We start from the raw sequence: 15,343 nt of genomic DNA on the forward strand, positions 1-15,343 counted from the left end.
GCGTGGAGCGCCCTACATCTGTCACTGTGGCAAAAGAACCGACAGCCATGCAGGGACAGGCCTCGAGGAACACCAGAATCATGTTGAGGAGGACTGTCCACATGGACCTTCTTATGGTCCTGGTGGACAGCCACGAAAAAGAGGAAGACCACGAAAGACGAACAACGGACCAACACAGCGACGAAAGGACTGAGGGATTTTACTATAGGACCTACGACGGCTATAGTAAGTCGGAAAACGACCAGGAATTGTTTGTGTCCACGAGCGATCAACATCCCAATCTTCACAGGCGAATTTATGCTTTCCAGCCTTGAAGCGCATGGCCTCGAGCCGTGCAGCTCCGGCGTCTGTGGGACACGTAGTTCCTCCACTTGCGATCCATTTCATTTCAAAAAGGGGCAGACGGTTTCGCATCTCTGAGGAGTGATCGTTCCCCGGTTGGTTTGCCCTGGACATGTCTCTTTTGCGGTGGGACGGGCTCCAACTGGGAAAAAGATCGATCATTCATGACTTGATGGACGCCTCCAATACTAAGGTACGCAAGGCCGCCCCGAAATCACTATTGCAAATTCCTGAGATCAGCTCAATGATTGACTTCGTAGGTACCTACCTCACCAGGCCCGCTGCCGTGTGCTCCTCGTCAGAGGGGGAGAATCCATCAGATTCGGACTGAAGACTTTGATGATTTGGAGGTTTATCTCACTCAGAGGAGCTGGGTTACGCCTCTTATAGCTATATACGTTGGCTTCGACAATTTCGTCCGTCGGTCTCCGATCGAGGTGGCCCCCAATCTTTCATTTCTCATCGCTGAGTATGTGTGGTATCCCCGCGGTGTAGAATAGCAGGGGGTACACCACTGAGCCAAAAGACCAATTGCAAGGGCCCTCTGCAAGCCCTGTAATCTATTACACTCATTTGCATTCCACACCACCAAAACCACGTTAGTGACGCCGCCGTGTCGACACACGCCCATTTTGCATACACATGATCATTAAAGCAATATTATCGCATATTTCTCAACGAATATAAATTCAATTTAATTGAATTACAAATTAAAAGGATCGCGCTATTCTTAGGTATTTAAAGCTTCTCTCCACGCTAACTTTAGAGGTGTGTCTATGAAGTAATTTACGTTGACCGCACAGCCTGACAGGCATGGGCATGCTTCTGCCTGATGAATCCAGCCCTTGAACGCGTTTCAATGCCAGCGGTGGCCTTTCTATTGCGCCAAGGGTAGGAGATGACGATGTTATGGTAATACCGGGCCAGCTCATCGGGGAGGTACAGATGATGTCCGCTGGTGCCGCGGCAAGGAAGAGACACCCTCGAGATCCACAAACTGCATACGGCGACGACACAGATTGAAGCCGCCTGGCTGCACCTGGATGATGTAACCCGCGAGAATCTGCGCTTTATGAACATCAAAATGGCCTGGGAGGAATTTGCAAGAAAACTAAGCGCCAAGAACGGGGACCAGTATGCGCACACGGGCGAGACCATGGAGGACGCGATCTTGCGCACCTGCCTCTTGGGCGAGACCGGTGAGAACATAGAGAGGTTGCGGCCCTGCTATAAAAATGACTTATGGCAGCTCAAGACGTGTCGTCTCCTGACATTTGGTCAGGGATGCTCCTCGGTACGGATTGGTACTTTGATCGGGTGGTTGATGTGGCTGGGTTTGTCTGCAGCTGAACCACTGCTCCGTAGATATGGATACGACCCGTACCCTTCGAACAACGGAAAATACTACGCACGCAGACAGCTTTAAGCCGAACGACGACTATTCTGCAGCACTAATAGTCTAGTTGGACTGGCGCCTCGGTGGGCTGTTCCTGGTGACCAAATATCTATCCTCCGAGGCGGGAAGGTGCCAGTGATCTTGCGAAAGACCAGGCATGATGGCCCGTATCAATTTATTGGGGAGGCATATGTTCATGGCGCGATGCACGGAGAGATGTTTGAGTTGCAAAAGTGCAAGGAGCTCTTGATTGCTTGGGTTGGCGGCGTTAACTTGGTCGGACCTATTTCCAAACCGACTAGGGCATAGAAATAGGACAAGGTCTTCAATACTCTGGGTACTCGATGTAGATATCCAAGCCTTCTACACTAGGACATTAAAGTATATAGTTATTAGTTATGATGAGACGTTCTTCTCGAATGACTTGTCGTGTTTTCTGCAATCCAGGGAAATTAGTAATTACAGCTGACTAATTGGGTGCATGGTCATGAGTCTACTTCCAATCGCCCAACTCAAAACCTCGCCTCGGCCACCACTGCATGGCTTCCCAACCCCAACCTGACGCGGCCCAGCCAGCCAACGTCGGCTCGGGCCTCCAACACCTGCATGCCGCCTGCAACAGCTGCAAGGGACGTAAGGTCCGTTGTTCAGGCGAGCGTCCAAGCTGCCTATCATGCAGCAAATATGGGCGGGACTGCGTGTATCTGCCGTTGAGGCCGCGGGGCAGGAAACGGAGGCGTGGGATCGAGGATCATGTCGCCGAGCCCGCTCGTGATGGTGGGCATATCATCACCAACACGGACACCAACACAAACAGTCAGGGCTCAGCACCCGTCACTGCACATGGGCAGCTTCACGCAACACAACCACGGACACGCACGCCTTGTCCCGGCCCACTCGCGGCCAAGCGACATCGCGAACTTCGGTCAGGTATGGGCATCTGCCAGGCCAGCACGGGAGCCTTCCAGTTCTACGGTCCTGCGTCCAACCTTGCCTTCTTCCAGTCCTTCTACCAGCGCATCCATCACAATGTAGATGGCCCAACTTCTAACAACCCGCCGGCCGCGATGCATATCTGGGGCCTGGAGAAGTTCGTCTTCTCACCTGAGCCACCAGAGCTGCGTGACGAGGCCAACGCCCTGCACGCCTTCCTCCCCAGGGACATGGGTGACTGCTTCCTCACGACCTACTTCAAGGTTTGCCACCCGCAGTTCCCCTTCCTCGTACGTGCCGAGATCGAGCGGGCCTGGGACAACCTGTGGGAGCCACCGCAGCAGCCCGGGACTGCCACGCAGATATGCCAGGGCAACCGGCTTACCGAGAGGAATATCGTGCTGATGGTGCTCGCCATCGGCGCCATTATGGCCAGCCTGTCGCCGGGAAAGGACGCTCAAGTGCTGGAGCGCTGGGCCTGGCATCTGGCGTCGAGGGCACAGCTACGTGGTCACGCCTTCGAGGACACGTCGCTAGGCGGCGTACACCTGCTGATGCTCAAGTCCATCTTCGGCATCCAGCTGATGCGCCCCAACGAAGCGCACCTGTACGCGAGCCACGCCGCCGTCAACGCCCTCGCCCTGGGCATGAACCGCGCGCAGGTGGCCAACGGCCCGCGGCCCGAGATGCACCGCCTGCGCGTCACCTTCTGGAGCCTATACGCCAACGAGCGCCTCGCCACCCTCTGCTTCGGCCGGCCCTCGTGCCTCCGCGACGACCTCATCGACGTCGCCCTCCCCGAAGACCTCCCCGCCTCCGATCCCGACGAGAACACCAACCTGGCCTTCGTACGCGCAATGACCGCCATGGCCAGGACGGCTGACCGCATCAGCGCGGACATCTACTGCGCCATCACCGCCGCCGACGCGGCAAGCATCGACCGCACCGCCCACGAGTGCGACGCCGAGCTGGACGAGGCCACGCGGTCCCTCCCGCCCTTCCTGCACTTCTTCGACGCCACAATGCCCCCCAGCCGCCACGCCTGGCAGGAGATCCAGCGCACGCACCTGGGCCTGGCCTACTACCACTGCCGGATCCTGATCCACCGCCCGCTGGCCTGCTTCGCGAGCATGCACGCCACCAACGCCGAGGCCGCTACGGAGGCGGCGATGCTGGGCATCGCGGACCTGCAGGGGAGCATTGCGCGGGCGATGGAGGCGTCCGAGGCCCTCATCGGGCTGGCGCTCGACGCGTTTATGGTGCGTGTGCCTGACATGCACCAAGATGCTGGTGTGGCGTACAACGTCATGGGCGCGTGTCTGACGCTGCTGTACCGTGTGCTGGACGGGCCAGCGCGCACGACTGCCGCTGACGCGGCGACTATCTTTAACCTCGTCCAGGATGGCATCCGCTGCCTTGACCTTATGAATCACCACGGCCCGCGATTCAGCAAGATAACGCTCAGCGAGCGCATCCTGACTGCCGCCAAGGACGCTTTCTGGTCTGCGCGTGAGGATGGAGGTGGTGGCAGCAGAGCTGCCCCTAGAGCACAATCCTCTGGTCAGGAACTAGACGGCGAGGGCAATGTTGACGGCGCTGTGCCCGCGCCCGACTTGGACTTGCAGGGAACCGCGCATGATAATCTCGACATCCTGCTCACGCAATTCCCATGGTTAGAGTAAGCCGTGTCTTCTTTCTTTGATCCTCCCAGGATTCCAGTGTCCCCAGCTCTTCCCTTTTTCTCCTGCTGAACATCCCCGTCTTTGAACAGGACCGCACCACCGGCCCAGACCACGGACGACATGTCCCCTGCCTTTCCAGCCAGGACAGACGCCACACCCACTGCGGCAGATGGGATGAGCTCACAGAATGCCTACCCCACGCTGTTCAGGACCTCCACTTCATCCGCGAGGACATTGCCCACCGCGTTGTACGGGTTCGGCTCGCATCCCTGGCCCAGCGTAATGGGCGGGGACCTTGACGGCGGCCATGAGAATAGCATGAACGGTATCTCTTGGGATTTGATGTAATGCTATATTTATGTATAACCATCAGATAAGGACGAATTTTCTCCTGAATAGATGTGACGAGAACGCCTCGAGGTCCACCCATCGGATAATTCCAATTCCAATACGGCGACAGTGATTAGACCTTGCTGAGACGCGACTGCATACAATGACGCAAAAATAACCGGCCAGTGAACATTTGACCAGCAAAAGAATGGCTGACATGGCGCGGTCGGAATGCCTCGCGTCCAGAGAGTCCGCAGATCTGGTCAGTGATCCATCGGGCCCGCAGCCCAGCGGAGTGTCTGGGCTAAATTCCAGTTTCAGCGGCCTAGATGACACCGTGTCTGGGTCCCCGAGCCTCCAGGCGTGTGCATGAAAGTCGAAACACCCCCTTTCCGCATTTTTCATGTATCGCACGTCCATCCCAGACGCATCCAGGAGGATGGACCCGCCCAGGATCCTGCCGCACGGCTTTTCGCCTGCCAGCCGGCAGTCCGCGTTGATAATGGCCATCTTCTCCAGGCCAGCGCTGTGGTCCTCGAACTCCTCGGCCAGGAACGGAATGATTGGGCCGCGGATAGAAGACCACGACCATGAGGGGCTTTGGTTGTCGGCAGGGAGGCCTTGGCTATCTTGAGACTGCCAGCAGAGCTGGTTGACAAGATCGCCCTCCCATAATCCGGCGAGGTACCGATCATGGATCCCTGAGTGTATGTCACTCGCGATAGCTTGAAGAGCAATGAGACGGTCGCTGTCGTTCGAGAGAGCTCGACGTGTATATTCCGGAACGAGAACTCGTCGCCAGTATCGGTAGAATGTGTTGACGGCCCGCGTGTTGAGGTAAGTCTTTTCCAGCCATTCTGCGCAGGCGAACCCATCTTCTGGGCCGAGCTCCCCAGACCTATCGTGAGAACTCTCGGACAGGGTATGCTGTAAATATGGCTCGGGATTGGTACCAGCGAACGCATCGAAGTAATCGCTGAATGTGCTAGAGGCGGTGATCTCATCGCGCATTTTTCTCCGACGAACCCTTTCGATGTATCTTCGATATTCTTCATGATTCTCAACTGCTGGTGCTTCAGCTAGTAACCTTTCTGCGTAGCACTCTATGACTGAGGGCTTGGACTGGCTCGGGTCCACTGAATGTGTTTGGAGATGAGTACCAAGCCTAGGGAGATCGTATTTCTTCCCTACATGGAATTGCCCTTCGATCACCGCTCTCGTGTACTTCCGATAGGCTGCTCGTCCCAGTTCGTTGGGATTTGTTTTCGCGTCTTGTCCGAACTCAATCTGACGACATTCGCATTGCCTGAGAGTCTCACACTCCCAAGTTGCTTCCTGAGAACCAAATGAGAGCAGGCGGCGCGGAAGTATGTCTCCTGGAAGGTCCAGGCTCGAGCGTGGATTGGATCGTCGCGAAGCATCCGTGAGTGGTCAACCGCGCGACGAAAACGAATGGATTGCAATCTCTCAGGCTTCTTGAGCTCAAGCGGATCGTCAATTATTCTATCCTGGAGAAAGCCGGCACAATCGCTGGAAGAGGAAGAGGCAGCTATAGTCAAGATGGAGTCTCGATATATATCGCACATCTTCGCCGCCTCGGCATGGAAATCGGCACCTCTGTTATAATCTCATCAAAAGATTGAGCATCAAAGAGATGGGATGTTAGGAACGTCTCACCCATCGTCCTGAATGATACAAAGTGAATCAATCCACAAGTAACGCACCCCGAGTGCTCGGGTTACCTGGATAGCGTCTTTGAACGTCTTCGGGAGCTTTCCCCACCCGATTCCGCGCTGGTGGGATTCAAGCGTCTTGAGCGTGGTCTTGAAGGTGTTCTTCCTTCCCCAGCAATGGCTCAACGCGACCCAGTTCCCTCTGGTGCCATTGCGGGGGACGAAAAGTCTCAGTCGCCCCGTTTTGACATCAACGACACGACGTGGGAGCTTAGGCATCATACGGGTCCTGCAATGCGGATGCTCCCGCAGACAATCGTTGAGCCACCTCTTTGCAAGCGTCAAGCATTCGTTGCTGTGTGAACTCTTGGGAACATGAGGTGTCTTTGGAATCCACGTTTCTGGTGAAGTGGTTGCCGTATCTTGGTATTCTTGATACACGTCGAAGGATTGCGACATGTCCAAGGCTTGCGTATCCTTGGCTAAATTGGTCTTCCACACCAACATGTCAGTACCGGTTACCTCGGATTGATCCGATTGAGGTGTCTTTGTTCCCTCAGCACCCGATCTTTTCGTTCCGAGAATCAGGCGCAGAGGACCTGGACCCGTAGACTCAACTGTAATTTCATCTGCCCTGATACCATTCTGCTTCAGGAAAATGCGAATGGCAATCAGAAGCTCATGGTTCAAGGCACAGTTGGAGGTGGAAGAGCCAAGAATGAAAGCTGCGTCCCTTCCGGCCAGAGATTTGGAAAGACATGCAAGCAGTCGACGGCAGATCCAGCATACCGAAGGCTTCCTGAGGACTTCCTCGGGACCGTTGCCAAGAAAGGTGGGAGATATGAAGGGGGTTGGGCTGCCCACCTAGGTGATAAATAATATGTCAGCGTCGTAAAACTCCCATGATATGGTTCAATAGCTCCATACTGGCACTTTGAATAGCTTGATCAGCACTCCTGAAAACTGTTGTGTTTGCCCATTCCCATGGGCTTCTTGCACCGGACCACCAAATCCCAATGTAGTTTTGTCTCCTGTGCGTTCCATGGAAGAAAGCAAGTCCACGTCCAAGTTCGGGCCAGCCATGTCGAGTACCGCAAGCAAGCACGTGGAGGCGCGGCTAGTGCGTTGATCAGTCGATCGGGTAGGTGTCAGCAGCTCACACAGCAGCGTATTGAATACCAGCACGAAGCTTTGGAGCGGTCTGTAACCTGTAACAAAACCTGTGCCCTGAAAAGCTCGGGTCCACAGCGAGATCTATTCTCTGTAGCTTCGAAGCTCTCGATCTTGAGAGCTCTAGACAAGATGTACCATAAATGGGAAGAGGCGCGGTACGACGCGCGGCGGGGCGACCATTCTACACTTGCAGGTCACAGAGGACTCCTCCGTCTGTGACGTCTTAGGCTGTGTTGCTGGCTGACTGCTCCTGCAGGTGTGTCTTTGTTTCGACCAATCGAGCCTCCCTCCAGGCAATACAACCCAGGCAATACATCCTGGATTATGCAGGCAGATTCGAGCGTGCTTCCATGACCGTCAGGGAAATGCTGCCGGCCTCGGAGTCATCCGAGTTACGCTGCCATATAGAAGAAAACCGAGAGTATGCAGGGCACGCTCAAACTCAAGCACCATGGTCGAGATAGTGAAGCAGCAGCAGCCCATCGTTTCGGGGCCAGGAAGCCAGCCGGTTCGGACACGTGGCTAGGCGTAGCAAGGCATTACCGCTGGGCGCGCATACCTAGCTTGGCTGCGTCCTGATGCATTGGAGGAGACGCGTGGCGGGCATCGAGTGTGAATCGACGTTCACCCGTCCCAGAGTGCCACACCCTTACCAAGACTTGCGCTCTCAGATGAGGTCTGGTGCTTGTAGCTCCCATCTGCCGTGGAAATACAGCCGAGCATATTGAGTTTATGTCACGGATCATGTGAGCGTTGGGGAGTGGAAAGCTGACGAAACAAAGTGAATTAATTGAGGTATCAGAGTATTAGTGTCGTGCCACTGTCTATCCATTAGACCAGTTGGCAGAAAGCCTGGACGAGTTCGATCGGCTCGGCATGCTGGCATAACGACTTGCAAGGTCCGCATTACATAATCACCCCAGCGGGTGGGTCCCCAAGGGGGCCCCTGCGCCACGGATTGGGCCTGCCAGCCGGAAAGGCAACGTCAGTTCGTCAGCCTTCCGCAGCCTGCTCTGCCGTTGGCTGAATGCCGGAGCTCTGCATTCAACCGCCACTACAGACCCATCACCATCAACATCATCAACGACACCACTTTCGACGACCAACTCTGCGAGCGAACTACGAACCACTCAACGAACTGCGAGGTCTATTTAATTACGAGTTCATAGCACAGTCTCGTCCTACCAACACAACCCTCTCGAGCAAGCAAAAGACCCGCCCCCGTCCAGCCGCAGCAGCACGAGACTGCGACCACCGACACCATGGCCGAACGCCAGCTGCAGCAGATCCTCTCCCAGCTGAAATCCCAATCCTCGACCCTCAGCTACGCCGACGCCGCTCCCCTCCTCTCCAAAGCAAAACTCCAGCTCCTGAAGCTCAACGCCCTCTCCCCCTCCCCCGCCACCATCACCAGCAACAAGCAGCAACAGCAGCAGCAGCCACCCCAGAGCGTCCTCACCCTCGCCCGCGAGACATACGAGCAAGGAGCCCTGTACAGCATCCGGGCGCGGGACCCGGAGGCCTTCACGCGGTACGTGGCGCAGCTGGCGCCCTTCTACGAGCTGCCGGCCTCGGTGCTCCCGCCGTCGCTCGCCGAGCGCAACCGCGTCACGGGCCTGTACCTGCTGCTGCTGCTGACGCAGGGCCGGTACGCCGAGTTCCACTCGGAGCTCGAGAGCCTGGCGGCCCGCGAGGGCGGCGGCGCCACCGCCGACGTCGAGGGCGACCGCTTCCTGGGCTACCCGATCCGCCTCGAGCGGTGGCTCATGGAGGGGAGCTACGACCGCGTGTGGAAGGCCATGAAGAGCCGCGAGGTGCCGAGTGAGGAGTTTGCTGTGTTCTCTGAGGTGAGTGGAGATGTGGCATTCCCATATGAGCCCACCTTCACATGATGCCAGGTCGTTGCACCAACTACCCTGCTAACCACGACCCGCAACGAAAACAGATCCTCACCTCCCAGATCCGCTCCGAGATCGCCTCCAGCAGCGAGCGCGCCTACCCGTCCCTGCCTATCTCGTCCACAAAGTCGCTCCTCTTCCTCGACTCCGAGGGCGCCGTCATCGAATTCGCCCGCTCCCGCGGCTGGACCCTCAAGGACGGCAGGATATACTTCCCCAAGGAGGCCGAGGCCGCTGCTGCCGGCGGGGAAGGAGACGATGACGATGAGGCCGCGGCCGGTGCCGGCGGAAAGGAAGAGATGAGCAAGCTGGTTATCGAGAACGCGCTGGGTTACGCCCGAGAGCTGGAGACTATTGTATAGTTTCGTGCTTCGCTGCAGTTGGCCTGGGTGGCGACTGATTGAGCAAGGAGGTAGGCCAGGCGGGATGATGGGCTGGTCGTGTTGGTGGTTCTGAGCACGCAGGTCTGGGCACGCGTCGTTGTGCCTGGCTTCTAGGAGAACACACATACGCCAAAAAGACATAGAAATGATGAGACTTAATGCCAATACGATGACTAAACGGCTGGATGGTTGACTGACTTGCCCGAGTAACGTATTACGCAAAGCGACCATCAGGTCAAGCTTTCCGACGCTCTGTCACTACGAGCAAACAGCCAGCAGACTGCTCGAGGGGCTACCTGCAGTTGACAATCCAGTCCTTGGAGGTCGTCCCATCACCTCCGGGCGGCCTTGTAGAAGCCATGCACATTCATGAATGGCAGCAGAAGCATGCCAGTGCGAGGGCGGGTCCTGTACTAGACCCTCAGCCCGGGCAATACACGCACGCAACGCATCATCGCAGGGACGCATAGTCATCAATATAAGTATATTGCGGCAACATTCAAGACATTTGTTTACCCCTCACCCGCCAGCTTTTCTTTCGTCTAGGAGCCATCGGGGAAAAACACAGACCTCGACTTTTGTTCTTCTCTTGGGCGGCGCGCGGCGCACCGCCCACTGCCATCGCTATAATCTCACCATACAGCAGACCTCCCCTGCCCCATCTACCACTTCAGATCGAACCCGAGTTTTCCCCCATCTTCGTGTCGTTAAAAAGACTAGCTAATTACATCATTGTGGGAATGGTAGGTTATACCTATTCCCTACACCCCGGCGCCCATCCTGAGATCATTTGCAGCCAGCTTTCTTTAGAAGAAGAGCTTCAGCCCGCTGCCGTGCTTGCCGACCTCGCAAACCTCGCAGACGGTACACACGGTGCCCTTGTACTTGGTGTGGTACTTGGACCCGTCGAACGCGCACTCCTCGTACGCCGTGCCACTGTAGATTGGCGTGTGGCTGGCCGCGCAGATCTCGAACTCGGCGAACTGGTCGAATTCGATCTCGATCTCGTCGTGCGGGTTGCGCTCAGCCAGTGCCTTGGTCTTCTTGGCCTGTAGACGTTATTCGTTAGCACACCGTGCCCTCAACCTCAAGACAACTTGTATGATAGATGACTTACGTTCTCAAGAATCTTGCCGCCTCCTCCGTTGGCCAGGATGCGGTTCGCGAAGCTCAGGGCCGAGCTCAAATTCTTGGCATTCCTTGCCAGGTTCATGGCGTTGAGCAGGGCCAGCTGGCGATGAGGCACCTCGATCTTGGGGATTGTGAAGTATGCTGACAGCTCCAGGGACCGCTTCAGCAGCTCGGGATTGGCGTTGACCTCGGCTGGCGAGCCAAGTTTCCTCCGTGCCAGCTCGACCGACATGGCAACTGTGTACTCGCTCGCCGACGTGATGAGCTTCTTCGCTTCGGCGACCTCGCTCTCACTTGAGACAGCGTTGACCAATATAGCGTGGAGGACACCCTTGAAGATGTTGACACCATCCTCCAGTTTGTTTGCCTTCATTGTGTCGTACCCGCGTTGGAGATCATTGGTGGCGAGGTGCTCAAGATCTCTGGGAATAAACGGCAAGACCGACCTAGGATCTTGTTCGTCGACCGTGCGGCGCACATAGTTGATCAACGGAGGCAAGCCCGCAGATGCAGGGAGGTACGTCTTAGACGCTTCGTGCACCTCCAAGAATCTTGGCTTGAGCGGTGCGAAACTAACAGCGCCCACTTGCCTGTTGAGGAGGTTCATAGCGCTCTCGAAGGACCCGCCGGCCACATGGTCCACGGCCAATGGAGAGTTACGAGCCCACATGTCGGCCTCGCTGCTGCCAGCACCACCGGCGTCTGCGCTCTCGACATTTACGAAGTCGCCTTCTACGTCAGGAACCTCGTCATCTCCCATGTCCCAGCCAGCAGCGTCCTCCTCATCGTCGGCTTCTGCCAGCGCGCCGTTCTTGGCCACAAGATCGTCTACCGAGTCGTCGCCGAATCCGTTCGTGGCTGCGGGCGTATCCTCGAGCGAGAGACCCTCGACCTCGCCAAGCAATGCCTTCTCGAAGAAAGACTGTGAGGTGGCCTTTGTCGGCCAGTTCGCCTTGAACGTTGGCACAACTGGCTTTGGTGGAGTCAGGGGCTCGCCGATCTTTGGCAGCGTGATTTGGTCCTCTGTCAAGCCCGTGGCCTCCAGGATCGACTGACACTCTTCTTCCTGACCGTACGACTTGGCAGTCAGATATGCCAGAGGGTAAAGATCCACCTCCTTGAACATTTGTATTCTGTCCACGTCACCAAGGAACAGGTCGTTCTGGAACCTAGAAGTAAAGTCTCCTCTGTGCTCAGCGATCTTTGCCATCCTAGCAAGCTTAGACTGATCGCCGGTGGTCAGGTACAGGAAGGACAGCTTGTCGAACTGCTTCAGCTTCTGGTAGCACATCTCGACTGTTTGGTGGTTTCCATGAGCGAGCGCCTCACTGCCGAGCTTGACCCAGAGTGCCTGCTTGTCCAGCTGCTTGGCCATCTCCACGGCGACCTCGAGATTGCCACACTCAAGGGCGAGCTCGAATCTTGTGGTTGGGTCCTGGACGAACTGCAGGGCAATCTCGGGGTAGCCCTTCTTCTGTACATACGAGATGACAGACTGGCCAACCAAGCTCGAGTTCCGGATGATGTCAAGCATTTCACTGTAGTTCTTCTTGACTAGCGACAGCTTGAAGCGGTACTCGGTAGGGTCGACATGGAGAACCTTGGGCTTGGCCGCGCGGTCCAGGCAGTACACATTGCGGCCCTTGACACGGGTGAGGTACACGGTCGTGTCCAGTGTTCGGACGATACCGTTGTCGCCGTTCAGCAGAGTGTACTTGATATGGTTGAGGGTCGAGTAGAGTAGAACGCCGGCGTCATCCCAAGTAGCACTCTTGATACGGATGGTCTCGTGCAGGGTGCTCACTTGCTCCAGGGTCTTGGTGACGATAGTGACGTTGTGCTTGCTCAGAAGGGCGGCATACAGACCGTCATTGGACCACACAACATACTTCACACCATTCACAGACAGATCCGCGATGCTCTTCTTCTGCTGGATATCGTAGAGGTGCACGGCTGTTGGGGTGATGATGAGGAGGTTGCCGGTTCCACCAAAGTAAATGTCGGTCGTTCCGATGGGAGGCTTGAAGGAACGGGTGGTGGCGTTTGACAAATCTTTAATGTCAATAGTCTGGCTGGACTTGTTCAAGACAGCGAACCTATTCCGGGCCACGAAGATCGCAGAGTTGCCCTGTCCGCGCTTTGACTCTGTGGGCTCGATAGCGCCAGAGCCGTCACGAGGAAGGTTGACGAGCTCGTACGACCCGCCATCTGTGGAGGAGGTGACCAGAACCGAGCGTTCAGCAGGGTTGTACGAAAGCGTGCGAGGAGGGACCCAGGCAGGCCCAACCTTCTTAAGGGAGAGCAGCGTGGGGCTCTCAATATTCTTCTGGAAGTCGTACGACTTGACCTGCTTCTCCTTTGTGATGTAGAAGAGGGTGCTCTGGTGGACGGCCATTGCCGGTCTCTCACGTTCAAGCTTGAAGACCATGACTCCGTTATCGTGGCCAGCCGCAAACAGGTTGATCTCCGGATGAGCAGCAATGACCCAGAACCTGTCATTCTCTCGCTTGAAGCTCTGCACGCTTGTCCTCTTGTTCAGGTCCCACACTCGGATGGTCTTGTCTTCTCCGACCGACAGGATGAGGTCCTGGTGGGGGTGGAAGAGACACCCAGAGGAGTTCTGGAAGTGGCCTCGACATGTATCGACCTCCCATGCCTTCGTCTCGCTCATGCGCCACAGCTTGACCAGCCTGTCGTCGCCAGCCGACACGATCAAGGGCATGGTTGGGTGGAACGAGACCCAGTTAACACCGCGATCATGGCCCTCCAGAACGAACTTGACCACGGCATCGGTGTTTCCAAACATATCGGTTTGGTTTTGGTTGCCCCTAGCCACTTGCTCCTCGAATGTTATGGAAGTGGGGGCGGAGTGCTTCTTGCGCAGCCCTGAGATGTCCCACACACGGACGGACTGATCCAGGGAGGCCGAGACGACCAGGTCTTGTGTGGGGTGAAAGCTGGCGCACATGACATAATGGTTGTGGCCGGTCATGGTGCAGATCAGAGATCGGTTCTGCCAGTTCCATATTCTGATGGTCTGGTCGTCGGAGGCTGAGATGATCCATGGGAGCTCGTGGTGGAAGAAAACGGTTCGGACGTAGTCGAGATGCCCATTGAGTGTGAACAGCTCCCTCCTCGTGGTCAGAGACCACACCTTAATCTTGTAGTCGTCGCCGCCGGACACGAACAGGGGTTGGGTCTTGTGGAAGTCGACGCCGCGGACGGGACCGCTGTGGCCTTCAAGTCGGTCGATCAGGGTTCCCATACGGTCTGTTCACGCGTAGACTAGAGTTAGCGACTGCCGAAGCTGGTGTCAAGGGCCCCAGGGGCTAGGATGGCCGATGGATAGAATCTAGGGAGTCGCAATCTCCTGCCCGTCCAGCCTGGCAATGCGCCCAGCCCCACTGTCCTACAGGTGTTTGTACGTACAGTCCCATAGCTGGATAGTCGATGAATGAAGGGAGACGAGGATCCATGGTCTGGAAGGTATGAGTATCAGTGTCGATGAGGCAACTCGGGCTGGATAATGGTTGAAGCTTACCGCTTGGGGTGGAAGGCAATCCCTTTGGCGCGGGAGCTCTTGCTCTCGAACTGTTGCGCATTGTCAGCTCTGGCGCTCTTCCCTACTAGAGGGCAAAGCTGATGGTGCTATGTGTGGACGGACCTTGGTGAGCATGCCTGAGGAGGCCATGGTGGGTGGTGCTCTGGAAGCCCAAGCTTCACATCAACCGAGAGGGACAGACTGGTGGGATGTTTTGATTGGGAGCAGGGCGAAAGGCCATGCAGTGGCTGCTTGGTGCTGCTTGAATCTGGACTTCCTGACGAGTTCAAGAGTGCCTGGTGTGGTCGAAGGTGAAGGAGCGAGTATGGACCACCTGGCACCGGTCGTTCGAGTCCACGGCGTGTTGGTGTTGGTGTTGCTGGCGGGTAGGGGGATTCGAGGCCACAAGAGTGGAATCGTGGCCATCTGCAAGGTGGAACTAGACCAGGGAGTGTCCAGCCCAGCTTGCTCGTCACTGGCCTGGACCGTGCACGCTTGCCGTTTGAGTTGACACCCTGGCACTGGCACTGGCCAGGACTGATTGTATCGATTGGAGTAGACTTTCTGCTCTTTCCACATATTTTGATGCACCACCTAAATGCGAATCAATCGCAAAAAAGAATGGAAAATGAAGTTGAGATTTCAATTACAACAAAAAGACCCTATGCCCTCTTCTATCTTGGCAACATTATTCTGTCCTGTTTGAGTCCCCTTGTGATTGTTAGGTACCGTCTATAACTAATGGAACGGTGACCCCGTATGACTTAAGCAGCTGCTCTCCGTCACGCTAGCCTCTTTGGGAGAGCTCCCAAGGCAATGTGTTCACTTTCGACACAGGGCTGGACACTACAAGCAAAGAAA

General features: G+C 56.2%; 5 protein-coding genes across 5 annotated transcripts; 3 read left to right on the forward strand and 2 right to left on the reverse strand.

Moving 5' to 3' along the window:
- Positions 1 to 1,426: 1,426 nt before the first annotated feature.
- On the forward strand, positions 1,427 to 1,768 carry INS49_014134 (uncharacterized protein; the record flags this gene model as incomplete). The annotated part of the gene is made up of 3 exons (XM_043174825.1): positions 1,427 to 1,541; positions 1,625 to 1,676; positions 1,708 to 1,768. The coding sequence occupies 3 exons, from the start codon at positions 1,427 to 1,429 to the stop codon at positions 1,766 to 1,768; spliced, it is 228 nt and encodes a 75-aa protein (XP_043021770.1).
- Positions 1,769 to 2,670: 902 nt separating this feature from the next.
- On the forward strand, positions 2,671 to 4,353 carry INS49_014135 (uncharacterized protein; the record flags this gene model as incomplete). Its single annotated transcript, XM_043174826.1, has 1 exon — positions 2,671 to 4,353. One exon carries the CDS (start codon positions 2,671 to 2,673, stop codon positions 4,351 to 4,353), a length of 1,683 nt encoding a protein of 560 aa, XP_043021771.1.
- A 191-nt stretch (positions 4,354 to 4,544) lies between these two features.
- INS49_014136 (uncharacterized protein) lies at positions 4,545 to 5,694 on the reverse strand (the record flags this gene model as incomplete). Its single annotated transcript, XM_043174827.1, has 2 exons — positions 4,545 to 4,703; positions 4,846 to 5,694. The coding sequence occupies 2 exons, from the start codon at positions 5,692 to 5,694 to the stop codon at positions 4,545 to 4,547; spliced, it is 1,008 nt and encodes a 335-aa protein (XP_043021772.1).
- A 3,097-nt stretch (positions 5,695 to 8,791) lies between these two features.
- INS49_014137 (uncharacterized protein) lies at positions 8,792 to 9,789 on the forward strand (the record flags this gene model as incomplete). Its single annotated transcript, XM_043174828.1, has 2 exons — positions 8,792 to 9,376; positions 9,475 to 9,789. 2 exons carry the CDS (start codon positions 8,792 to 8,794, stop codon positions 9,787 to 9,789), a joined length of 900 nt encoding a protein of 299 aa, XP_043021773.1.
- An 827-nt stretch (positions 9,790 to 10,616) lies between these two features.
- INS49_014138 (uncharacterized protein) lies at positions 10,617 to 14,632 on the reverse strand (the record flags this gene model as incomplete). Its single annotated transcript, XM_043174829.1, has 5 exons — positions 10,617 to 10,859; positions 10,928 to 14,211; positions 14,371 to 14,420; positions 14,483 to 14,532; positions 14,606 to 14,632. The coding sequence occupies 5 exons, from the start codon at positions 14,630 to 14,632 to the stop codon at positions 10,617 to 10,619; spliced, it is 3,654 nt and encodes a 1,217-aa protein (XP_043021774.1).
- Between the last annotated feature and the right edge of the window lie 711 nt (positions 14,633 to 15,343).

Source organism: Diaporthe citri, assembly GCF_014595645.1.
Source record: "Diaporthe citri strain NFHF-8-4 chromosome Unknown scaffold_7, whole genome shotgun sequence".
Classification (NCBI taxonomy): domain Eukaryota; kingdom Fungi; phylum Ascomycota; class Sordariomycetes; order Diaporthales; family Diaporthaceae; genus Diaporthe; species Diaporthe citri.